The sequence below is a fragment of the Heliangelus exortis genome, chromosome 26 (assembly GCF_036169615.1).
Source record: "Heliangelus exortis chromosome 26, bHelExo1.hap1, whole genome shotgun sequence".
Classification (NCBI taxonomy): Eukaryota; Metazoa; Chordata; class Aves; order Apodiformes; family Trochilidae; genus Heliangelus; species Heliangelus exortis.
In genome coordinates this window covers 1,213,276-1,237,026 of record NC_092447.1, presented here as the reverse complement: position 1 = coordinate 1,237,026, position 23,751 = coordinate 1,213,276, and the positions used below count along the sequence as shown (strand labels likewise).

General features: G+C 45.0%; 1 protein-coding gene across 3 annotated transcripts; it reads left to right on the top strand.

Moving 5' to 3' along the window:
• The first annotated feature begins 1,644 nt into the window (after positions 1-1,644).
• On the top strand, positions 1,645-15,269 carry TTC12 (tetratricopeptide repeat domain 12). 3 transcript variants are annotated; one of them, XM_071769053.1, is made up of 21 exons: positions 1,645-1,996; positions 2,433-2,584; positions 3,156-3,186; positions 3,735-3,812; positions 4,265-4,386; positions 4,900-4,959; positions 5,838-5,909; positions 6,365-6,425; positions 6,702-6,890; positions 7,453-7,522; positions 8,077-8,183; positions 8,951-9,119; positions 9,448-9,540; positions 9,753-9,816; positions 10,695-10,829; positions 11,297-11,398; positions 11,999-12,067; positions 12,865-12,966; positions 13,105-13,204; positions 13,314-13,411; positions 14,488-14,577. In XM_071769053.1, exons 1-20 carry the CDS (start codon positions 1,654-1,656, stop codon positions 13,361-13,363), a joined length of 2,169 nt encoding a protein of 722 aa, XP_071625154.1. In that variant the 5' UTR covers positions 1,645-1,653; the 3' UTR covers positions 13,364-13,411; positions 14,488-14,577. The 3 variants fall into 3 exon arrangements, with proteins under 3 accessions (XP_071625154.1, XP_071625152.1, XP_071625153.1); XM_071769051.1 differs by lacking the exon at positions 13,314-13,411 and adding an exon at positions 15,101-15,269 and having other exon boundaries at positions 1,647-1,996; positions 14,488-14,713; XM_071769052.1 differs by lacking the exon at positions 13,314-13,411 and adding an exon at positions 15,101-15,269 and having other exon boundaries at positions 1,777-1,996; positions 8,095-8,183; positions 14,488-14,713.
• The last annotated feature ends 8,482 nt before the right edge of the window (positions 15,270-23,751 follow it).

Sequence of the window (23,751 nt, the reverse complement as noted above, 5' to 3'; positions counted from 1 at the left end):
TCCCTTTTTCTCTGCTCCTGGCTTTAGCAGCTGCTTCCCTGAATCACACCACTGGATGGACTGTTCCCTGGTGTTGGGCTCCTTTCCTGCTGTAGCATCTTAGTGAGCCCTGAGCAGCTCTGGGGGTCCTTCCTTCCTCTTAGAGAGCAACAGAGGGGCCTGGAGCACTTGGCCTGATTTATTGTTGCTGCAGAGCACATGGCCATGTGGGGAGAGGGATGAGTTTTCGTTTCCTGGAGTTGTGCTCAATGACAAACAGACTGAAAGCTTTTTTAGTAGATCTTTTTATTCCTTCAGCTGTTCATCAGTCTTCAGACCTACCCTTCCTGGTAATTTTAATTTGTCTCCTGCCCTGCTGAGGCCGTGGCCCCCAACCCTCAGTGTCAGCTCTCTGTGTATCTCTGCTTTATCTGCAGGCTGTGCTGAAGGGTAAGTGAATGGGTCAGGGGGGGTTAAGGAAGGTGGCTGGAGATTTGCTGCAAAGTTTCTTCTCTCTCTTGCCTCTTCCAGCTGTGCCAGTGAGCTGGCCTGTCATCACATAGGAATATATAAACACACATGCTCTCTGGCCATCATTTTAAGTGCTTCTGTACTGAACTCTGTGTAAATATTTAGAGACCTGGATGCTGCTTCAGTCAAGGTGCCTCTCCCCTCTGCACATGACCAATTAAACCCTTGTTTGTTGCAAACTGAGCCCCCCAGAGCTCCAGGGAAGGAGCAGGCACCGCAGCCAAGCTCCCTGCAAGGGATGAGCAGATCTTGCAGCCGAGCTGAGAACTTCATCTGCTGTAATGAAATCTCTGCCTGGCTGCTACATTAATTCCAACTCTTTCTTTTCCACAGCTGCAATATTAGTTTCTTCTTGCTCACAGAGGCTCAGGTCCTCTTCATGCTTCTCTGGCTCCCTGGTGCAGCTTGCAGTCACCTCCCTGCTGGGGGCCATGGCACATCAGGAGCCCCACAGCCACACATCTGCTCGTTCATCTGTAAGTTTATTACAAGAGTATCGGGAGGGAGCAGCAGTTTTCCATGCAGTGCTAGCAAATCACCCTTTTTCTTCTGTAGCCCTCCTGCAGAGCCTGATGAGCAGGAGAAATAAAGGATGGACGTGATGGCAGATTGAGATGTAACTGCTGGTGTGGAGAGAGAGGGGGAAGCTGAGTGAGAAGAGCAGAAGACATTTGGATGCAGGTGACTGGGAGCAGGGGCAGGACCTGCCCATAGGATGCTTCCATGGGCAGAGCTGACGTTCAGTGAGAGATGGGAATTTTATCAGTTTTGTGGAAAAGGGATCCAAAGGGATCCTCTGGAAGGGGCTGGAAGGGACAGGAGATCTTTGCTGATGGTGGAACTGGGCAGTTCAGCACCTTGTTGGCACAGGTAACCCAGAACATTCCTTCCTTCTCCGGGCGGTGCTGTGGGACACTGGAGAGCAGGAGGGGAATACAGGTGAGGTTTGTAACTTCCCAGTGGGATTCCTCATCTCATGCCCAACAAACACCAGCCTGGAGGGGATTCCTTGCTATCCCAGCCCTCAGATATTGCTGCTTTCAGGTCAGGTCACCTCTCCTCTGTCCCATGCCTTTCTCTCTCTCCTGCCCAGGTTACAATGTGTGGAATTACCCCATCCCGGAGCGCAGCAGGGACCCGGCGATGCTTTGCCTGCTTTTGGTGGCTTCCCCTGAGTGTCACCTCCAACCCTCTGGCTCGGAAAACGTGGCCCCAGAGCCCCTCCTGAGGGTGGTGACCAGGACCCCCCTGCTGGGGCCAGGTACGGGTGTGTGGCTGTCGCGATGGAGACGCGATCCGCGTGGAGAGACGCGAAATGGCCGCGGCTCCGCGCCCGCCGCTTCCGCGCGGTCCCCACGGCAACGGCAGCGACGCCGCGGAGCTTCCGGAGGGTCCCGGTCCTGGTGCCGGTCCGGTTCGGCCATGCTGGGAGAGCAGGAGCGAGAGGAGGATTTCCAGCGGTTCCTCCGCCGTGTGGATGATATCAGTGAGTGGGCCGGCGGTTCCGTGGGTCCGGGGTGGTACCGGGCTGGGGGGAGGTGGCGAGTGTCGGTGGCCGTCGGACATCTCCGTTTTCTTCAGACAGGGCACTAAGGGGCTGAAAGAAAAAGGGGTGGGTAAAAGGATGTCAGGAAGGGGATAGAAAAGAGGAAAAATTCTGCCGTCTCGGTTCCGGGTTTGGTTTCGGTGACAGCTGAAGAGCTCAGGGGCCGTCGGGCTCTGTGGATGCCAAGAGTTGGTTTCTCAAGCCAGGAATTTCTGTAGTGTGGAAGCTCTGGGAAGTGAGATGAAGTTGTGTGGTTAAATATTCCCATTCATGAAGGCCACCAAAAGTGTACATCACACCTGAACCCTCGCTCCCTCCAGGATCAGTCACATCTGTGTATATTGCTTTTCTCTTTTCTTTTCATCCTCTTTTTTAGCCAATTTAGTGCAAGGCTTGAACTCCACAGACCTCTCTGTCAGGGAAAAATCCATTGCTGACACAGAGAAATGGCTCCACGACCAGGAAACTGCCAAGGAGGACGACAGCAAGGTCACAGTGAACAGAACACTCATCAACACACAGCCTTCTGTAAGGGGTTTTGCCTTTGAAGTCTAAGTTGTATGCCCTGAAGGTCTTTTGAATAACACTAATTCACATTCCTTGCTCAGGAGAAAAAATTTTGCACAATACTTACAAGTACATTCTGACTGTGACTTTATTTTTTTTTTTCAGTAATTGTCTTCCTGGGAAGTACTGGATGTTCTGTTGTCCTTGTTGTCAGAGGGCTAATAACACAGAATGCTTTTGTTAGGTTTATCCAAGTGGTGCCATAACTTGGAGCCTTTACCTGCACGTCAAGAACTTGAGCAAAACTATCTGAGGACACAAAATCCCTTTGTTAATTTCATCAGGGCTTCGATCCCTGCACTCAGGGTTTGGAGTTCAGTGACTTGCCTCAGTAAAGATACAAATGGGAGCTTTTTGGTTATGTAAAAACTTATTAAAATTGTACTGTCCTTGAAGTGTCAGTTTCATATTCCCAGTGTTTCAGACACCCTGTAACTTCACTAAGTGTTCCTGTGGGTTTTGCTAAAATGTCTGTGTGCCAGCATACATCATACATCATTCATACATCCATGTGCTGTGTTTCTTTTTTTAGGACACGGGAAAGGTGGAGGCAATGCGTGCAGGTAGGAGAGTGCCCTCTCTGGTATTTAGTGTTTATATCTGTTTTGGTATTTATATCTGTTTTAGCAGAGGTGGAGTAAGTATTGCTGTTATTTCATGCAAGACCTAATTCCACTCCTGACAAAGCTGATTTTGTGGTGACTTTAATCAAAATTTAGTCAGATCTAGGAGCACACTCAAGGATCTCTTTCCTAGGCATTAAGCTTCTTGGTGCAGTTTATCATATCCTGGCCTCACATCTAAAAAGGGGGCCTGCTGAATTTAAAAGGAAACAATTTTATATCTAGAGATAAGATACATGGAGGTATGTTTGCAGATCCTGAAGGGTAGCTTGGTCTTTATGTATCAAAGCTTGTCATTCATGTTCCAGTTTCACTGTTGAAATGACCCCTAAATATTTTCTTTGAGAAATGACTCACAAATAATGTAGAAATATTTTTTTTCTAATTTGTAGGTTGATTTTAATGAAGCTTGTAATGAAGCTTACATTTTTTTCCTTTTCTTTTCCTTTTATTTTTTTCTAAACCACCATCACCTCTCCTGGTCAAAGATGGCTTCCTGGCAGCTTTGGAAGCTGATGCAAAAGAACGAGCTAAACAAAGGAAGAGAAATGAACAATTAGCAAATGGTAATTGCCAAAGGCTTTTCTGGCTAACGCCTTCAAGGACTACTTCCCAGGAGCTGGGCTGATTTAAGAGGCTGTTTTATTTGTTATTGCCATCCTTACACACACTGAGTCAGCACTTGGGTTGCTGAGATCAATGTCTGCAGCACTGTTTAGCTGGATAATAGGGCTGTGTATTTCACAGAGTTGTTTCAAGTTTGAGTAATATAGAGCTGGGCTGGGCAGGGACTCAGTACTCAGTTTTCCCTCTGAAAGAGGAATTGGGGGGGGCCATGTGCACTGAACAGCTCACAAGTCCCTGACAAATAATGGCTTAAGGAGAGAGCTGCAGTGGAGCTGGGCTGGAATTTTGATGATTATTCCAAGAGGAGAATTTGGCTTCTGTTTCCTCAGGCACCGTTCAAGGGGATCAAAAACCCAAACGTTGTTTTGAGTGCATGTCTGTTGTTTTGCAGCTCTGAAAGAGGAGGGAAATGATTCCTTCAGGAAAGGGGACTATCTCCTGGCCATTCAGAAATACACTGAGGGGCTGGAGAAACTGAAAGACAAGCAGGAACTTTACACCAACAGAGCACAGGTCAGCATGTGGAACTGAGCTACCACTATTTTTTTGTGTTACTGTGCCTGGATAGAACCCAAAAAAGGATTGTTCTGCTATCCAGGTGAATTTCATTTAAAGTAATGTATGTTGCATTGCAGAGCGGCTTAAAAAAGAGAGCAAACAATCTTTTCTTTCCTGGCTGTCCCTCACTACCAGCAGTTCATGAGTTCTGCTTTGCTGTCATATTGAAACCAGCAAATTTTTACTGTGGCTGTAAGTGAGCAGCAAGACTGAAGGTTTGCACTCTCTGCTTGCCTTGTAGAACTCATATGTGTGTATTGAATGTTGGTTTATTAAAGTTATTCCAAATTACAAACTCCAAGGAGGTGGAAGACAATTTAAGAAACAGCTGGTAATTATCCTGCTAAATCAAGGGCTAATAAGTCTCTCTCTTTTTATTTTTTTTTTTTAATTAGCTAATGTTTGTACAGTTGTTAGTGGAAATTGTTTGAACTATCCTAATTCTTCTATCTGGACTCTTTTTTTCAGGCCTACCTGAAGATACACCAGTATGAAAAAGCCATTAGTGACTGTGAAATGGCATTAAAGGTAATTCCAGTCTTTTATGAGCAGATCAAGTGCTCCTGGAGGGTGGGTTTGTGTGTAATTGATGATGGAGAGACAACTTCCATGTGGTGCTGCAGAGATTCCTGCATCCTGATCCAGCACAAACAGGATGAAGAAGTTGGTATTTCAGTGCTGCCTTTGTGCAGAAGCTTTCCTGTCTCTTAAGAGCTTTTAATTTAAAGGTTTGTTATAAGTGATCATAAGCTATTAACTGCATGCACCATATCTTGCTCATTTTTCTAAAACGGAGACAAGGACTCTAAGGCCAAAAAGCTCAGATCTGATGGGAAAGGTAAAGCTTCTATGAGAAGGCAAAGATCCAGTTGTTACATCTGTGATGCCCATAACTACAAGGCAATTAGCAGATTATTGGCGTAATCTCAAAAAATCAATATTTTGACACATAACAACTTTATCTGTTAGTTAAATGTTTCCTCTTTGTTTTTATTTTTTGTGCAATGAAAGTCAGTTCTTGTTTTGTCCCTGGCAGAACTAATCAAAATACACATGGAAATTCTGTTGCTATAAAAGTTCATCAATTCTAGACATGTTGATACAGGCCTTGATATTACTTAATTGCATGAGAGTCTGCTTGTATTGCCTGAAATGCAGTTTTCTAGGAAGATACTAACACTGCCTGCTTTCCCCCTGTAAACAGACCAATGTTCTTTTCTCAGGGAAGGAAAACCAGTACCTGGAGATAATAATTCTGCATAATGCCTCCAGTAGATGGTATAAATACCTTCTTCTGTGCTTGCAGTTATTTTGTGCAGCTATAACTGTTAAGCAGAAGGCTGGAAAAAACATTAAAGGCTTAAAATTTCTCAAGACATAATTCATTATTTCCTTTTTTAACACAGTGCAATGGAAAATGTATTAAAGCCTATTTTCTAATGGGGAAAGCTCACCTGGCACTGAAGCACTACAGTGAGGTAAGTTGATTAAATCTTGTGTCCCAAGGACCATGATTTGTTCTACTTTTTCATGGTGTTTGGGTGAGGGAGAAATTTATAACCTTAAGAACTGCACAAATGAAAGTTTGCTGAGCCTTGAGACTTGAGAGAATTTTTCTGTGTTGTAAAGACTGATAATGCCAAAATCAAGTCACCCATCTTAGCAAAGTAGCCTCCATCTTTGACTTTGGTGCACACAAAGTGTAGGAGGACATCTCTGTGAAGCTGAGTAGGGACTGAGTAATATTCAGCTTACACTTTTAATTACAGAAGTTTTGAGTTGTGTGTCTCCAAGATTTTGTTTTTCACACTTACTAAGCAGTGTGGCCCAAGAACGTTTCAGCTTAAACAGGATGACTCTGACTAAGATAGAAGGTTTTATCACCTTCCCATTTTTATCTTAAAGTCAGAGCCTATTTCTTTTCTCTGTTAAGTCCAGGCAGTGCTATGAGAAGATGTTACAAACTGACCCCCAAAAGAAAAGCCTATTTGAAGGTAAGAAATACAAATTTATACATCCCTTGTTTTCTGAGCAAGATAAAACTTAATCCATAGCACTGGTTTGCTCTTCAGAACTTTTAATGGAGTCTCTTCATTCATCTTTTGTTTCTGTTTCTTCTTTAAGCTCTGTTTCACTCCCCAAATGTGGGTTCTTCTCTACAGCTGTATGTGGAAGCTCATTGGGTCAGCTTCATATTTTACTTGAAACTTGACCTTATCAAACCATCTGACTTGGCTGTGCTGTGCTCTCTTTGGTTTTTTATTTCCAAGATTGTCTGAATGAGGTAAACTTGGAGGAAAAAAGAATGAAAGATGAAGAGAATGCACTGAAGGAAGTTGAGGCTGGAAGTCTGGCTGCTCTGTCCATAAAGGAGCTGCTGGAGGCACTGGGGAGGCCTGACCAGAATATCCTCTACTATACAGCAGGGATCAGGCTTTTGACAGGGGCTGTGAAAACCTGTAAGTATTTGATGGAAAGCTTGTTGCTCTGAGCAGTTGTAGTCCAGGTAGATGAACACAAGTGGAGTAGTTTCTAAAGGAACAGAAAAAATATTCATGTAGTTAAAACATAAAATCAGTGATGTTTGGTATTTCAAAATTTATGGCCAGTAGATATTTACATAAATTTTTTTAGAACTAGTCCAGTGCTGTAGCTGAGCTGTAAGGCACATGAATCTTATGGATTTGGATCTCTTCAGGGCTGTTTGATTTGTTTAGAAATATTTTTAAGTCTCTGTTAAAGCGCATTGATTTTAAAATCAATCTCGTCTCAGTCTTCCTAAAAAACCTTTAACTTGAAGTCAATTATTCTTTGCAGCACGAGGTGATCTTCAGCTTCAGAGCTGCTTTTACAGCATTCTTGGAATTTTTCCTCTCTTTTAACTGAGTTCTGTACCCAAAGCTGTTGATTCAGTGACCTTTTCTTTTGACACCGTGTTATATAAGAGCAGGAGTCTGTCTCTGAACAATGCATCAGCCAGATGGCTCATGGAGCTGATCTGTTTGTCTCTGAATTTTTCAGGCACTGAGCAAACTTTATTTAGAACAAACAATGGATTCAGTATCCTCAAAGACAACGAGGCTGTAAGACGGTAAGAGCTCTCAGATGAAAACAGTAGGGTGTTACAGCAGGAGGAAAGGAAAATATTGTTTTCAAGAAATACAATCACTTCTTGAAAAGCAGCTGAAATGATCAAAAGATAGTGTAATAACAGATTTTAATATCTGCATGGACTGGCAGCACAAACAGTGCTTTCTTGGATGCACTGAACAGACCCAATGAACTTTTGCTTCTGTCTCCTGTTTCTGTACAGCTGTCCTGTCCTGCTGAGAGCAAATTTGCACATCCCTATCTGCAAAGGGTTTTTACACCCTGGCTACTCCTGACTTCTCTCAGTACAGAACTCAAGTACCAACTAAAGTGCTGTGCTGTGTCAGGCTCCTGGCTCTGTGTGTGTCAAGGTTGGAGCAGAGCTGGGAGGGCATCTGGAAAACAACTCTGAGAGTCCTAAAAATGTTTAATCAGCTGGGTTAGGAGCTCATGAGCTTAAGTGTTCATCTGGGAGATCCTCCTCTCTGTGGTACTTTGCTGATTTCCTTAGCCAAGGAGCTAATTGTTTGACCTGTCCTTTGCTCTTTTTACAAGCAAACATTTCTGCTTCAGGGGCTTCTGTGCAGAGAGAAAAACCAGTGCTGAAGTGGATCTGTCTGTTTCTCTTCTCTTCCTTTGGCAAGCTGTCTGCACAGGAAATGGTAAAACTTTGTAATCAACATTAATCATTGTTAGAGTGTGGTTAATGAGGTAATTACTGTGTCTGAAGCTGCTGTTTGGCATGAACATCACTTTCCCAGGGCACGGGGGTCCAGACCTTGTAAACTTTTAAGGGTCAAGTGCAAGTGTTGGAGATGAAATTTCTGGTCTATTTCTGTGAGCATTTTAAATCTCCTGAGGGGATGGAAAGTAAAGTCTCTGTGATTATTTAAGAGAATATCACTTGTATTGTTTTGTCTTCATTTTAAGCAGTTATACCAGCAAAAAAACCAGTCTTATAGAAGAGAAAGCAGGATTCCTTTGGGATTCACAGTCAGCAGTCACTGGGCTCATAGCCCTTTCCTCTGTTTCCAGGGGATCCACATCTGTATCAGAAATGGTCTGGGGTGGTGGCAGAGATGCCAAGTGCCACACCAGGCAAATACAGAGTCCTTGGGGTCAGCATCTGTGCTCTCTGGTGTCTTGTGGGCTCTGAAGAAGCACTTGGTGCCTGAGGAGCTGGTGAGAGTAGAAATTCAAAGAGCAGAGCATCTGGTGAGGCAGTGGAGCTGAGAGGTTGGTGGGTGTTTTGCCTTTCACCTCTCTGTAGGAGTGTTATGCAAGATGAACACATCAGAGTTAATGAGCATATTAAAGGGTGAAATAAAGACATCAAACCTGTTAAATCAGCACCTAGGAGAAGAGATCATAGGAGTAATAGGGGTGCCATTGTGTGTCACATCGCTCTTGGATTCTTCTTTTTTTTCAGAAGAAAATCAGCGTCTCCTGTTGACTCACTGTGCTGTGAATGCACAGCTGGCAGAACTGCTTTCCTCTGGGATACCAGAGATCCAAAAGGAGACCTTGGCACTGATTTCTCTTTACTCAGGCAATGAGAATGGGAGGAGACTCTTGGGCAAGCACCAGGACCTCACCAAGTAATAAACACTGCTGTACCCCAGAAAAATCTCTTTGCTCTCTGGGTTCCCAAATGTTCTGAACTCGTTCCACTGGCACCAAGGTGACAGACTCTGTGACAGGAACACTTCTTGTCCTTAAGGGACAGGCCTAGCTGAGCAAAAGTAAAAGATGGGTGTGTGGGGAAAATGAGAGATTTAAGTGCCAAATTATTGTTGTAATGGCTGTTAGGCAAGGGAGTGTTTGCATGGCCTGGTAAATCTACCTTGGGCAAAACCTCACTGCACACAAACCAGTTTAAGATCATAAATTCTATTTGATCTTTAAGAATTTTTTTTTCAATGACAGATGGCTGCAGATTTTGATGATGTTTGTCAACAGCACTGATGCCAGGGCCGACATTGCCATGAACATTCTGACTGATTTAACTGAACTGGAAAGGTAACTTACATTTCTTCATTCATTTTTGTCAAGTTGTACTTTGAAACGTACCAAGTGAACTAGAGAGAGAGGCTGTTGGCCTTTTTTTGCTGTGAGTGTACATTGCTGACTGATGTTTACCTTGTCTTCATGTTGCTGTTGTGTTGCCTTCATCTGTGGTTTTTGTTTAAAACTTTAAGTGACCAAATGTGTCTTTCTTTATCCCTCAACAGGTTCAAAACCCAGTGTCGTGTCACACTTTCTACTGATGTTTTACCCTTATTCTCCCAGCTGCTGGTAGGAAAGATCTCAGTTTCTGTCTATCTACTTTTGTGTAACTGTCTCAGGACTGTTCTTTCCAGGTTTACATCCCATTGCTCCTGGACAGAACCCCTCTGGGGTAGAACTGCAGTACTTAATGTGTCTCTGGTTCTATAAAAAATGCAGTTTTGTCTTACACTTCCCTCAGGAAATGTTCTGCTGGTACTGCTTGGGCTTGGGCTCTACACATCACTACTGTCATGTTCAGTGAAAACTCTGGTAACCTCTCAGGCCAGGATTTTGTGTTATGCTCTTCTTAATGTGACTTTAATCCACTGTCACCAACTGGTTTTGTCATGGATGGTGACTTTTTGTGTTTCCTTCTAATCTGAGAGATGAGAGTGAAGAGATGACATGAGGTCACAAGGTAATGATGTGTAGTGCTTCAGTTCCCTTTCCTGCTTATTGTTTATTTAAACTACAAACTAACAGACTTAGTCCAGAAACCTGTCCCCAGGAAGAGGCAAGGTCTGCTCTGTTGCAGAACGGCAGATACAACAGGAAAGGAAAATACTGCAACTTCTCCAAACAAGCAATAAGGCAATGCAGTAATTACAACATTTTTATATTGCTTGTTGCTCTTTCCTTTTGAACATACCCGTGCTGGAATTACACCTGCAGCAGAGGCTGTTCTGAAAAGAGCAGTAACATTTCCCCAGGACTCTTAAAACCTCATTAGGTGAGTGATTGTGAAAATGATTGTGAAAAAGGTTTGCGAACTTCGGACAGTTGGGATTTAACATAGGTGAGAGAGATTCTGGAATCTCATTTTCCCTTGCCAGAGGGATAGGAACATGTATTTAATGTTTTCTTGTCATTTGTTCTTACACTGTTATCCCACTCTTTGTTTTCAGACCTCTGCCAAGCTGGTGAACCAGGCAGCCCTTGCCCGTGCCATTGGGGTCATGGGGAAGCTGTGTGCAGATGGAGGCATTCGGGTGCAGATGGCTGAGAGCCCAGAGGGCTGGCAAGGCTGCTTAAAGCTTCTGGTAACCACACTGGGCACTAGGACTGTGTGCTCAGCCCTGTGTCCTGGGGAAATGGCACCATGGTTGTCTGTTAAAGCTCCAAAGCCGTGTCTGTGATCCCGGTAGCTGGATCGAGGTCTCCAAGGTGTCTGTGGTGCACAGAAGTTGTGGATTGATGGATGGGTGAAGGCAACGGGGTGATCCCTTGTTGTAAGTGGCCCCTTTCAGGGTAAGGGTGCAGAATGACCTCTGCCAACTAAAGAATGCAGAGGGTGGGAAAGGATCTTGTTAACTGCTCAGCCATCAGAAGTTTGGAGTGTACCGAGGTGAACCAAACAGAAGGACAAATCTGTTTTAAAAAGTCACCATTAGCTCTGGTGCTCACAAGACTTCTCCTTCCTACTGAGATGATGATGATGTAAATAAGCACAGAGAAGACCAAGGAAATGCATCTTCTCAGCCTCTGAATACACTCTGTTTGTCCACAGGATGAATGCATTGATGTCAGCACACCCAAATACCACGAGTGTCTGTTTGCAGTGCTGGGCCTAATGATGAACTTACTGCTTGAATCAAATACCATCATCCAGGTATATGAGACCCCTGGAGATTCTTTGGTAGTGCTGTTCTTTTAATCACTTCCTCAGAGGTTCAGAATTGCTGGGGCAGTCAGAGCATCTTCCTCCTTTGGCACTGTAAATGGGCCTGATGCAAGTCACTGGAGTCACATCAGGGCATTCAGAAAGAATCAGTGACAAAATGACTGTGGAATCCTGTGACCTTGCAGTCTGTACAGGGAAAAAAAGCCCAGACTGTGTCAGATGGATATAGAGCCCTTTTTGACATCAAGTGTGCTGAAGGACTTAAAGGCTGCCAACCATGAATGGTGTTCAGTTAATTTTTAATTTTTACAGGTGTTTAAGGTTATCATTAAGGGTAACTGATAATTTAAGAAAGCTAAAAAGTGAAAAACAGTATTTTCCCTTCCTTCCCCCTCAGCCCATTCCAAAATTAATTAAAACTAAGGATTTCATCAAGAAGGAAGATTTTAAGTTACATCTGAAGTGTTAGTATTTTACTGCCATAGGTGCCCTGATCTCCACGGGATTCTTTGTTTTAGAGAACTTTGTCTGTTAACCCATTTCTGCTCTAACCCTTGTGGACCTGAGTTTTGCACATTGTTGTTTCAGCACTTTGCTGTGGACATAAGCACCAGGTGCATGTCTCTCCTCAGGGATAAGGATGGAAGGATTCTGACAGTAAGTGGGATATCCATGGACTAATTAAAAATTGTATGAGCTGAGCTCACCTGAACCCTTCAGTGCCCACTGCTGCCCTGTGCCAGTCTCTTCATTAGGCTTTGAAACCTAAAATACTCAGTAGTAAAGTAGTAATATACCACTTACTCATTTTATAAAACTATTTGATGCAAGAAGTTCTCAATGTTTTCTTGAAACCTACTTCATAGCAGCTCTTACGAAAAAATTAATCCTCGGGATAGTTTTCAGTATGAAGCTCTTAAAGAATCAATCTAGAAAAACCAGTTTGGGTGTTTAGAAGCTGTTTCTTTTTACATTTCTTATGTATGAATCATACCTGTGAGAGTGTTCTCCTATTACTGGTGTGTAACTCCCACAGACAGCAGATATTCAAGGCAAATGGGTAGGAGCAGATCTGGACTCAGAGTCTGTTCCCCTCTCTGAACTCACGTGAATTGTTCTCATCTGTTTTACTTGACTTAATACCAGAAGTGCTGAGGTGGTTCCTCCTAGGAAATTGTTTCAATAATAAAAAATATGGGGAGTTGTGCTGACCTCAGTTTGGTCTCATCTCTCTCTACACTGAGTCTTTAGAAGCTGTACTGAGCTCAGTTTCCAGTAACCAATAAAAAAAGCTGTGTACTAAAGATGTTTTTTGTTATATTTCTGCAAATTTTTATCACTTAAATATCTTTGGTTTTATTGTGCAAAATTAAAACTGTTTGAAAAGTCCACAATTTTTTCTGGACAAATAAACATGTTTTTTTTCCCTTCTCTCACTCTACTTTCTAACTCAGAGAGCCATTGGAGTGCTCAGTCGCATCCTGCCTGCGTCCTCTGCAGCGGTGGAAGAAGTAGTGAAGGGAGGGGTAGTGAAAAAAATCATCAAATTCTTGAAAGTAAATGAATTTAACAATATTTTCTTTATATCTGCTTGCGTTGCTTCTTACGGAAACCGTAGTTGCCCCCTTAACCATGAGTAAGTTAGGGTATGAAATGTCTGGTTTTCAATGTATGCTTTTTTTTAATTTATCCAGGCTGGAGGACAGATCACATCCAGTTATGGCCTGAAGACCCTTTGCATCTGCACCAGAAGTAACAGACAAGCTCAAGAAGATGTAGTAAAGTCAGATAAAAGTAAGTGACAAGTTTAGTAGAGACTGAATGCAGAGATGGAATCTCAGTGTCATCCAGCTACGTTTTTCCCCTCTAGAATGAAACTGAACACTGGGTTTTACTCTTGCAGGATTTTGTCCATGTTTTCTGAGTAATGGGCTGTTTTACCTCCTGAAATAGTGTTTAATGAGCCTTAGCTCTGCATGTGGATGGGAACAGGCACACTGGGTAATGAGCCTGCACTTTTCTCTAGTAAAATGGCTTAATACACTTTTCTTTTTTGTTATTTATTTTGAAAAAGGGCTTGTAAAAGGTAACTGAACTGGGTTGTATTTCGCAAAGTTAGTGGCTAAAATAAGAAACTTCTTTTTGACATTTTATTTCCAGAGGCTGAAGCTGTTTATAGAATCACAGTTTCCTTCGAATTACATGTGGATATTTGTCCTGGTATTGAAAAGAAATGGGTATGGAGAGGCATGTTACAGACCAAGTGTCTTTAGGGTATTTTTTTGGTATATTGCTTTGGTCATGTGGTATAACACTGCTTAGATTGCTTTAAAATCCAGGTTCAATTAATGCTAATGTAACTGCAACAGATAATACTTAAGTTTTATCTGAATGGTTGTATCTGTCAAGAAACTGTCAGCTCATGTAGTTCAACCTGAACCCTGAGGATTTCCACTCATTAAAAGCCTCTCAGAGCATCATCTTTCTTTTGTGCACCCCATATGAGTTTCACTGTCATCTGGAGATGGAGCTTTCATTTCCTCAGATTAGCAGTAACACTTCACTCTCATTCTTCCCATCAAAACTCTGAGGATTCATCTCGTGAGAAGACACTATTTTTTTTTTTTTTTTTTTTTTTTTGTGTCATATCTGTTTGCCAACCCAGACATTGCTCTGTTGCTGGGAGCCTGTTGGGACCGAGCTGTAATCCCAGGACATTCCAGTTTGGCACTCCCAGTGCTTTACTCCATGCTTGCCCTGCTAGTGAGAGGCCAGTGCAAGATCCAGCAGGCAACAAAGGTGGCATCTTCAGTTCCAGAGAAAAATTAAATGCAGAGACACAAGCTCCATGGTAGAGAAACACTTAGAATGTGGGTTCAGTTTTGTGAGAAAGCTTTCCAGGCAGGAGAAGCTGAGACAGCATCCTGGATCCTGAACCTTGCTATGAAATTCCCTTGCTCTTCCAGGTTTTCTAGAAAACCACTCAAGATGGAACCATGCTAAAGAAAGGATTAAAAAACAGCTCTACCTGGACAAATCTCTGTGCCATCTGTACAATAAATCTCTGTTTCTCCCAGGTTTCAGTGTGCTGCTGAAGCTCTTGGAGTCGGAGAATGAAATTCTTGTGGGCAATGCTGCTCTCTGCCTGGGCCAGTGCCTCGAGGTGCCTGGAGCAGCAACGTCCTTACTGAATTCCAGTGTTGTGAGGACTTTGTTGAAACATGCTGGGGGTGATGCTACAAGAACCTCAGTGCAGGAGAATGCAGCAATTGCCCTGGGGAAGCTCTGTGTCTCTGAGCCAAGGTACTGGGAAACACTGGGGTACTCCTGCACCACCTGCTTCTGGTTAGGGGATAAGTCTTGAAAACCTGAGCAATGAGAGGCAATTCTGTTCATAGAGTGTACAATAAAGATGCCAAAGGGAGGCACTTTGATTAGTTTTGTTAATTAGAAATGTCCCCTGTTTGAACAATTGTCAAGTGTTCTTTAGAACTTTCAGTTTCTTTTTTTGTGGGGAACAGTAATCTAGAAACTCTGTTTCTCATGCTGCTTTAGAGAGAATTTCTTGAATGTAGCATTTAAACAGCCTTGATGGTTTGGGCATGGGGTATAGCAGAGTAGTGGAAGCTTAAAACTCTGTATTCTTAGTCAATTCATATTCCCCCAGAAACTTTTCTCTTGTCTTCTCAGGCATATTTTTCAACTGAGGGAACTCAATGGCCTGGCTATCCTGAATTCCTCCATGAAGTATGTGCACAGCACCTGAGGGCTTCAAGAGAACTTCAGAACATGCTGCTAACATGACTTGCTGTTGAGCATTTTCTTCTTTTCTTTAATAAAACTAATTCAAACCTCTTCAGCTTTTCCGTCACTTTTCAGAGTGTTTGCTTCATACAAGTAATATCAGTATAAGTATCAGGAGAAGTAAGTTAATTTATTGTCTAGGCTAACAACTAAAATAACAGTGATAAATCTGGTCTCATTATCAGCTGTGTGAATGCAAGACCAGGCTGTGGTTAGACTCTCAACCAGAGGAAGAAACAGACCACAAGTTGGAGATACAGAACTTCTGGAAAACTTTATTGAAAGTGTGTAATGTGTAAAGGAGACATTACTGTGTGCTGGTGGGAGGCACTGATAGAGTTAGGGCCCTGTGTGTCAGGGCTGTAGAGATGCCAGGCAGGGCAGTTTTCTTTCCCAGATAACTTACAGAGAGGAAAAAAGATGAAGTGACCTGACCTTGGTTACCACACTCAGGTGAGTGACATGGCCAGGACTGGCACTGATAATCTCTCAGCACCTCCTCTGTTGTGTTATCTGCTGGACTGCACTTTATCAGTTTGCTGAAGGACAGATAATGGGTTATTGTTATTTCCCTCAAGAGCAATCACTTTGTCCTCGGTGTCTTTTGCAATGTTTTCCTGAGCTGTCATTAGGCTCCTTAGCTGACTTTTGCTCATCTTTTTACATAGGATTTCCACTCCACTCACAACAGTCATGGCTGTGAAATAGTGTTCTCTCTTGTCTCCTTACCCTGCATTGCTCTAAACTTTCTGTCTCCAAGAGTTTTCCTTGCTATTTGTGTGTGTGCAGGTGCCTGGCACTAAAACCATGCCTGATGTATGCTGCTTACTGTCTTCAAGTGAGGGTTTGCCAGGACACTAAAGCCTTATGGTTAAATGCAAAAGGGGAGTAGCTGAACCCTTGCCTAAGGAGCCTCTGGTCTCTGTCAGTCATTATCAGAGGAACTTATGTGCTTGTTAAGCATTTGCTGTGCTTGTTCTTTCACTGTGGTTCTCATTCCTGTCTCCCCAAGATGTTAGTTCAGGTGGCTCAAAGCCAGAGGGGTTATTGCTGAGCCCAACACCAAGAGAAAGGGATTGCTTTGGTGAAGGATCTCCTTCTGGGATGCAGACTGATCCCTGGGTATTAGTGTCTCAGCACAAAATAGCAACTTCTCCTGACCCTTACTGGGTAGAACAACCACAGACATTGTAGAGACCAATCATGTTTTCCATCTTTGCCATTCATGTGAGCACAGTCCCTTCGTTTGTTTAAAAAAAATAAAAAATCTGTTGATTCTGATTGGTGAAGGTTTTTGTTTTTTTTTTTTATGAACAGGTTATTGGTTGCTGTCTGGCCTAAGCTCTTATAAAGTAACCCAATATTCTGCCCTCCCAGGACAAACACAGCAAAGGCCCATTGCTAAGAGGCAGCAGTGACTCCTTAGGGAGCTGTGTCCTGTCTGAGGATATTGCTGTTGGGGTGACTCAGGAGCTGCTTCACAAGATGCAGGACAGATTCCCCACCTTTATTCTGATTGCAGCTGGACTACTGGATTTAACTGGTGAGTGATGTGTTTTGTTCTTATCTCAGTTGCTGTCATCCTGCCTTCTTTTCCTCCTGTACCTGTAAGCTGGAAAACTTTGCTAAATATTGTGCCGTCAGTCTCATGTGTGACAGCCATGAGATGAAAGAGCAAAGTCCCTGTTTGTGCTGCTGTGCTGGAAGGCTCAAGGTCTTCTTTCAGTGGTTTTTGTTGTGGGAGTATCAGTGAATGTGAAGACCGAAAAAAAGTAAAATGCATAGATAAAACAATAGCCTTTTACACCATAGGTGTGCCACTTCGCATGATAAAGTCTCTGCTTTTCCTTTGAGAATTTAAAGGTAGAGAAGTTCCTGTGTTCTGCCTGCTCTGTGCCCCTTCCTCAAAACAAACTGTGTCCTGCCTGGTCTCCCTGTAGGAAGGAAGAAACTCCTGGTAGGACTGGGATACTGGGGGAGGAAGGGTGGTTAAGGGGAGCCAGCTGAGTGATCTCATTCATGTATAGATTAATCTTGCTTTGCTATTAAAGACCTACCAGCCTGTCCTCAGGCAGCAGGAGGGTTTCATCCTCCTGAGCTGTTTTTTAATGTCCTTGTACATTTAAGTAAAGGGTACCTCTCTGCCTGGTTAATGCTTTGCATCAGTATGGCAGGAGTTTGAGGTTCCAACCTCTGAATGACAGCAAATATAAGGGGCAGAGGATCAGATTTATAGGAACTGGCTGTAATAATGGCAATGCCAGAGCCTCACAGACCCCCTCCTGTATGGGTCTGAGAGGAGCCACTGGCTGCTTAACTTTCTGTTCCCTGTTCAGCCTGATGTAAAGTGCTGCTGCAAGCTGCTAAAAGTTCAGGTACAAGTGCATGGTTAGAGGGCTTGTTTTGTGTTCATCAGGTGCCTCCAGTGAGGAACATCACATCAGTGAAGTGTTAGGCCTGAGCCTACCTGGAGAAGACCAACCAAGAGCTGAGAGCAGCCCAGTGCCCAGCAAAGTGTTTCCCAGTACAGATGATACCTCAGCTGAGGTGACTTCAAATTTTCAGAGCCCAGCAGTCGATCCTACCAGTGAAATGCCAGCTGACCTGATTCCTGCCCATACACAGGCAGCTGCAAAGAGAACATCAATGCTGCCTAAGGACTGGGTTACAAACTTGGAGCTGCCTGAGGGACTGCAGACAGAAGCAACCTTAAAACTTCATTCTGGGCACACATGTCCTGGCAAGCTCCTGAACATCCCCATCTCCAGGCAAGGATCACAGGGTACCACACATCAGGAACAGCCAGACAGGTCACTGCAAGGAAAACCAGAAAATATTACTCAGGCTGGTTTCAGTCCTACCAGCTCTAGTGCTGGGCTGCCCCAGCCCTTTCCCAGTGGAGGGACACATCAAGGCTCTCCTGAGTTAGCAGCTGCCTCTTCCATCCCTGTTATCAAGCACATGGAGGTGTCAAGTTCTGAAACATCTCTTCTGACTTCAACAGTAAATTTTCTCCCTCCAGGAGAAGAAGTAGAAGCATCTTCATTTCCTGACAGAGTGAAGATTGCTCTTGAAAGTGCAGGAGTGGGTTGGTTACCACCAGGAATGCCTCCCACTAGCAACAGGCTAAAAGACACAAATCCAGAAGTCCAGCCTGGCAGCAAAGCTGATGTGGCACCTGCATACCTGAAGGGTATGGATGCTAAGGCTACAACTTTGGCATTCCTACAAAAGCCAGCTTCAGGGGACCTTGATGCTGTCCATTCCAGAATGACACAGACAAGTGCTGCTCAGTTTTCCCCCATTTTATCTGTGAAGCAAGAGAAAACAGGCAGTAAAGCCATAAACTCCACAACAGCTGTGATAAGTGGTTCTGGACACCCAACCCAGTTGCCTGCTCTTCAGACACTCCCAGAAGGACACCTAAATTCTTCTTCATTATTGATGCACCTGGAAGCTCTGCTCCATGATGATTTGCTTCCCTCTCCATTCCAAGGGCCCATCAGCAGAACTGACAGACAGCAGCCCCTCTCTTTGTCCCAGACTCTCAACTGTACAAAACAACATCTTTCCCAACATCTTACCCAAGAAAGCATCAGGAGCTCTCAAGAAGTCACAGTTTTAGCTTTGCATAGAGATGCTGATCATCAGATGATGACAAGTAAACCTGAAAAATCCACATCCTCTGAGAGCCCACAGGCTTCTGCTAATTCATCCTCATTAAGCCAGCCATGGATTTCCACATTAAAACTTCCTCAGACTACTACTGAGCTAAAAGGAGTAACATCTGCACTCTTTCCAGGTACATCTCCCTTTGAGAACACAGCCCTCCAACCTGCAAGCACTTTTGGGTCTGTCCCTGCAGGGCTTCAGCCACCAGCTACATCTTTTCCTACTTACCCTGGATTGCAGCTAATGGGCATCCCCCCCACTGCTGAGAAAGGACTTCACATCCCAACTTCATCCACATCTCCTGGTTCTGGGACTCAGGCTCAAGGCATTTCTGCCCATCCTCTGTCTCAGGAAGCCTTTCCTGTGATGCTGCAGATGAGCCCAGGGGAAGACTCCAAAAGAAAGAAAAGTCTCCCACAACAGACAGGCAGAACTGGTTCTCCCCCAGGGACTCCACATCCCAGCCCAGTTCCCAGCCCCTCTGGACTGCCTGAGGAAGGGAACCAGAAAGTTCCTCTTCACAGCTTTGCCCCTTCAGCACCACAGACCCAGCAAACTGACAGTGTGGCAACTTTTGCTCCCAAACTGCCCTCACTCAGTGCTCAGGGAAGTCAGCCCAGCTCCAGAGCAGCTCACCCTGAACCAGTGGTGCCCAAAATTTCTGGTGGGATCCCAGCATATCTGGCACAAGCACTAGTGCAGCAGTTTGGGATGTCTCATGATGCACTTACCAAAAACCTCAGTGCCTACAGAGGTGAGCAAATTCCTATGCTACCATCATCCCCATCCTTGTCCTTTCTGCTTAAGAATACCAATGGCATGATATGCCTGCAGCCCATGCAAGGTTCCCCTCTACCTACAAAGTTCCCAGACACCAGTGTTGGGGGTCTGGTTTCTGTTCAGCAAATCCTGGCAACATCAAATTCTTCACCGTGGGACCTTGCAAGTTTACAGAACCTGAGCCTGTCCAGTTTAATTCTGGTTAGGCCTGTGTTTATCCTTTTGCCCACTGACAGACCAGATTTATGGGTCTCCTCTCCTGAGGATGTGGATGGCCACAAAACTGCCCTCTTGTCCACAAAAGAGCAAGATATGAATTTGGGCAGCCCTGAAAGCAGCCATTACACCCCAACAAAAACTAGTTCCTCTTATCTCAGTAGTAAATCCTTGGGGCCTGAAGCTACTCTCTCCCCCATGTCTAACCTACAAGAGGAGAAAACAACCCAAGCTTCTCAGCCTATGCTAATGAGCCCTAATTACACAGCCACCACTACTTTGTTTCAGGCTGTTACCTCCCTATCAAATCCTTTGCTGGACCCACGGGGGAGGATTGGCACAACTCTCCAGGCCATGCATCTGCAGAGATTGCCTGGAGAGATGCAGGTACCTGCTCCCAGTTCCCAAGAGGCCAAAGGCACTGATTTGTTTTTACTTAACCCAACATCACCAGAGCCCATCACCCCCACTGCACCACCTCTGGTGCTGTCTGCACGCCACAGCCCTCCTGTTTCCCCCAAAGTGTTTTTCACTGCTGAAAAGCCACCTCCTTCTTCTGTATTTCCCTTTTTGTCAGCAAAGGGACTCCCAGATTTCCAAACAGCTGCACACCCTCCATTTCCTCTCACAGGGACTGTAGGTCAAGTCCAGCACAGTAAGAAATCAGTGCTGCCAACTCTTGGCCATCACCCAGGCTTGGTGGTGACACCTTCCTCTGGCCATGCACAGTGCACTGAGTGTTTGACCTCCCATTCAGCTGCACCCAGGAAATCCCCAGGAAAGATGCTTACAAGCACCATGCAGTCCCCATCACAGAGTCTGCCCCACACAGAGTCACTGAGCAGGCTGCCAGCACCAGCTCAGCTTGGGCTCAGCACCTCGCTGGCTTCCTCAGCACCAACGCCTGGAAATGATCAGAAAGGGTCAGCAGGAAGCATGGGCTGCTCAGGAGGAGCCACTGTGCATGCTAAAGCAGCACAAACCCACACTTCTGTAAAACCTGATCTTACTAAACATTTGGAATTTACTCCCATTGTGCCTAAGCTCTTTACAGAGAGAGGGAGTCCCAGGACAGCACCAGCACCGACTCCATTTTCGGGAAATGTCCAAATGAAAACAACCATTTCTGGGAAACTTCTGGCTAAAGTTACCTATCCAAGGATGTACACCAACTCTCCTGCAAGCCCACCTGCACCTACATCTGCACATGTTTCACTGCTGTTAGCCATGAAACATGACCACATCCATCAAGGCACTACTGAACTGCTCTCTCAGACCAAGATGGGCGAAAACACGAAGCCAACTGAAATCGGCACAAGTGCAAGAAAAATAGGAACTGGTATGGTCTTGGGCACAAGTACAGCTGTGTCAGCCACCTTGAACAAAAGGACACAGCAACCACCCACAGAACTTCTAGGGACTAAGATTGGTTTCACTCCTGTGCACCCATCTGTGTCTGCAGGCTCTAGTATTGCTCTGGAGGCACAGCCTCAATGGGCACAGACCACATCACAGTCTGCAGTGGCAATGACTTCTCTCACTGCAGCTAAGGATGATTATATCAGCACTTCACTTATAAACACAAAAATGTTACTCCTCCCAACAACAACAACTATCCCACCTGAGCCCACAGTTACCAGAGGGAACAAATCAGCTGCTGTCTCTGCATCCCTGGGGAGGAGTGAGGACATCTTAGTGGAAGGAGATGCAGGCACCACTGGCCAGCTGCCCACTCAAACACCCAGGGCTTCACCACATCAGGCACTGGCAAGATTCCCTTTGGAAAAGGCATCACTGGAAGATAACACTGAACATCTGACTGTTCATTCCAGCCCTGGCACCATCACTCCTGCCCCTGGGCCATCTACAACCAAAGAACTCCCTGTCTCTGCTAGTAAGCCTGTGAGTGAGGTTACTGCTCAGACAGCTGCTGGCCACAAAGTCATTGTGAATGATGCTGAGATGATTCTGGCCAGAGATCTGATCCAATTCCCTCCAACCTCAGAGAACCCCTGGTATTCTTCTCAGGGTCTGGTGACACTTAGGCCAGAGGGGAATTCCTTGCTGGGTGTTTCAAACACTGGGCAATCCGAGGGGCTGTTGTTGAACACAGAGGCAGAGGAGATGGTTGGAACAAACCAAGTAACAGAAGAAGCAGAGGAAGGCTCAGTAACTGTTCTGACACTGCTGGATTCAGAGCCCAGTGCACTGCTGAGTGAATCACATCAGTGGAGGGTTTCCCAGTCAGATGCTGCCATCCTGAATGGGTAATTATCTCACTGTGTTGCTGCTGTGTCTTTATGCTGCATGATTTGAGGAGGGGGCTTAATATCCCAAAGCACTCCATGTGCTCAGTAACCTGGGTGTGCTGCCTTGTGGCTTTAAGAACACCTAGCTCCTTCAGCACTGACTTTATAAATGTTAAGGGGTCCTTTCACAGGTTTTTTTTAAGCTGTAGCCTGAGTTTCTCTGCCTCTCTTCCCCAAATAATCTACATGCAGTTTTGCAAGTGGGAACTTTTGATACTGCTCAGGTCATCAAATGCACTAGCAAAGAAGGCAAATATTTCCAGACAGCAAAAGCCTTCCAAGTTCCCCTCAGTTCTAATGATCTGACTGCAGTGGGTCAGGAGGGGGATCGTGGGAGGGTCTGTCAGGCTTTGCTCATTTGTTTCAACTTGCTGTTTGGTTTCCCTGAGGAAACTCACCCTAATGCTGTTTTATTCCTGACAGGAGCCTAGCTGGGCCTCAGCTTTTTTTCCTTCTTTCCCAAAAGCCTTGCAGTTGTGAGTGATGATGCCTGTGGCTCTGGTAACTACACCGTGCGGATGAGCCTGAGCCCTGCTGCAGACTCAGGTCCTGAGCTGGAAGGGTCAGCATCTTCCCAGGAGAATTTCCAGGCTCTGATTGCTGTGCAGAGTAACAGCACCCAACCCCTGCTCCGGATCCAGTCGTGCTGTGTGACACCTTCTGCCAGCCCAGGGGGACCAGGAGCGAGGTGCTGCCTGTTCCACAGGTCAGAGACACAGCTGCAGGGGTGGCCACAGCTTCATCAGGATCTTAGGGGCTGGGATGGGAAGGGGCTCATCCTTGGGGGAACCTCTCTCTGGTGTCCCGTGGCTGCAGTCTGATCTCTTTGGAGGTGAGAATCAGTCTTCCCGAGTGCTCTGGTTCCTGAGCTGTCTTGTAAGACAACCTTTAGGGAAAAAAGTCTCACTTTACCCTTTTATTTATGTAAGTAAATTCTCCATGCTGTGCTGTCACAGGTGTCAGGCTTACAGCATCCTCCTGCCCTTCCTGCTTAGGGACAGTACAGCCTAGGAGCAGAGCAGTCCAAGGATGGGAGCCAGGCTTCTCCAGAGCCCTCCATTTCCCCATCAGCATTTCAGGGCTGTTCGTGCCTAATCTGTCTGGATTGACCACTAAGAAACTGGAGAGTTCATTAGCTGATGTTTGTAAAACCACCGGGGCATGAAATGTGTGTTAGAAGTGCTACACATTACAATCATCACTAAAAGAGCTTCTTTGATTTCTCTGCATCTGCTAAAGCAGGAAATCACCTCCACAATGCTGCTGAATTTGTCTAGGTTGGGGAGCAATTGTCACACTACAGCTGCCATTTTAAAGGTTCTGACAAAATCAACTGCCCAAGGCAATTTCTGCTGCTCTAGGACTGTGGCCTCTGTGCAGGAAGAGGTACAGCCTGAGATGCTGATCTTTTGTGGAGTTTCTTCTGACTCTGCAGGTGTAGGTCCCTGTGTCATCAGATCCCCTTCTTCCCTGCCTTTAGTCAGGGAGAGCTGGAATTTGAAACTGCTTGCTATTTGTCTTTGCCAGGTTGCCATTCGGATGCAGACACATCCAGTTACT

What these genes read in the sequence shown, in the direction of transcription:
- TTC12 (XM_071769051.1), top strand. Translation starts at nt 1,654, where the DNA reads ATGCTTTGCCTGCTTTTGGTGGCTTCCCCTGAGTGTCACCTCCAACCC. An exon ending in AAGGCTGCTTAAAGCTTCTG is followed by an intron (nt 10,830 to 11,296) that starts GTAACCACACTG and finishes GTTTGTCCACAG; the next exon opens with GATGAATGCATTGATGTCAG. An exon ending in AGGATGGAAGGATTCTGACA is followed by an intron (nt 12,068 to 12,864) that starts GTAAGTGGGATA and finishes TTTCTAACTCAG; the next exon opens with AGAGCCATTGGAGTGCTCAG.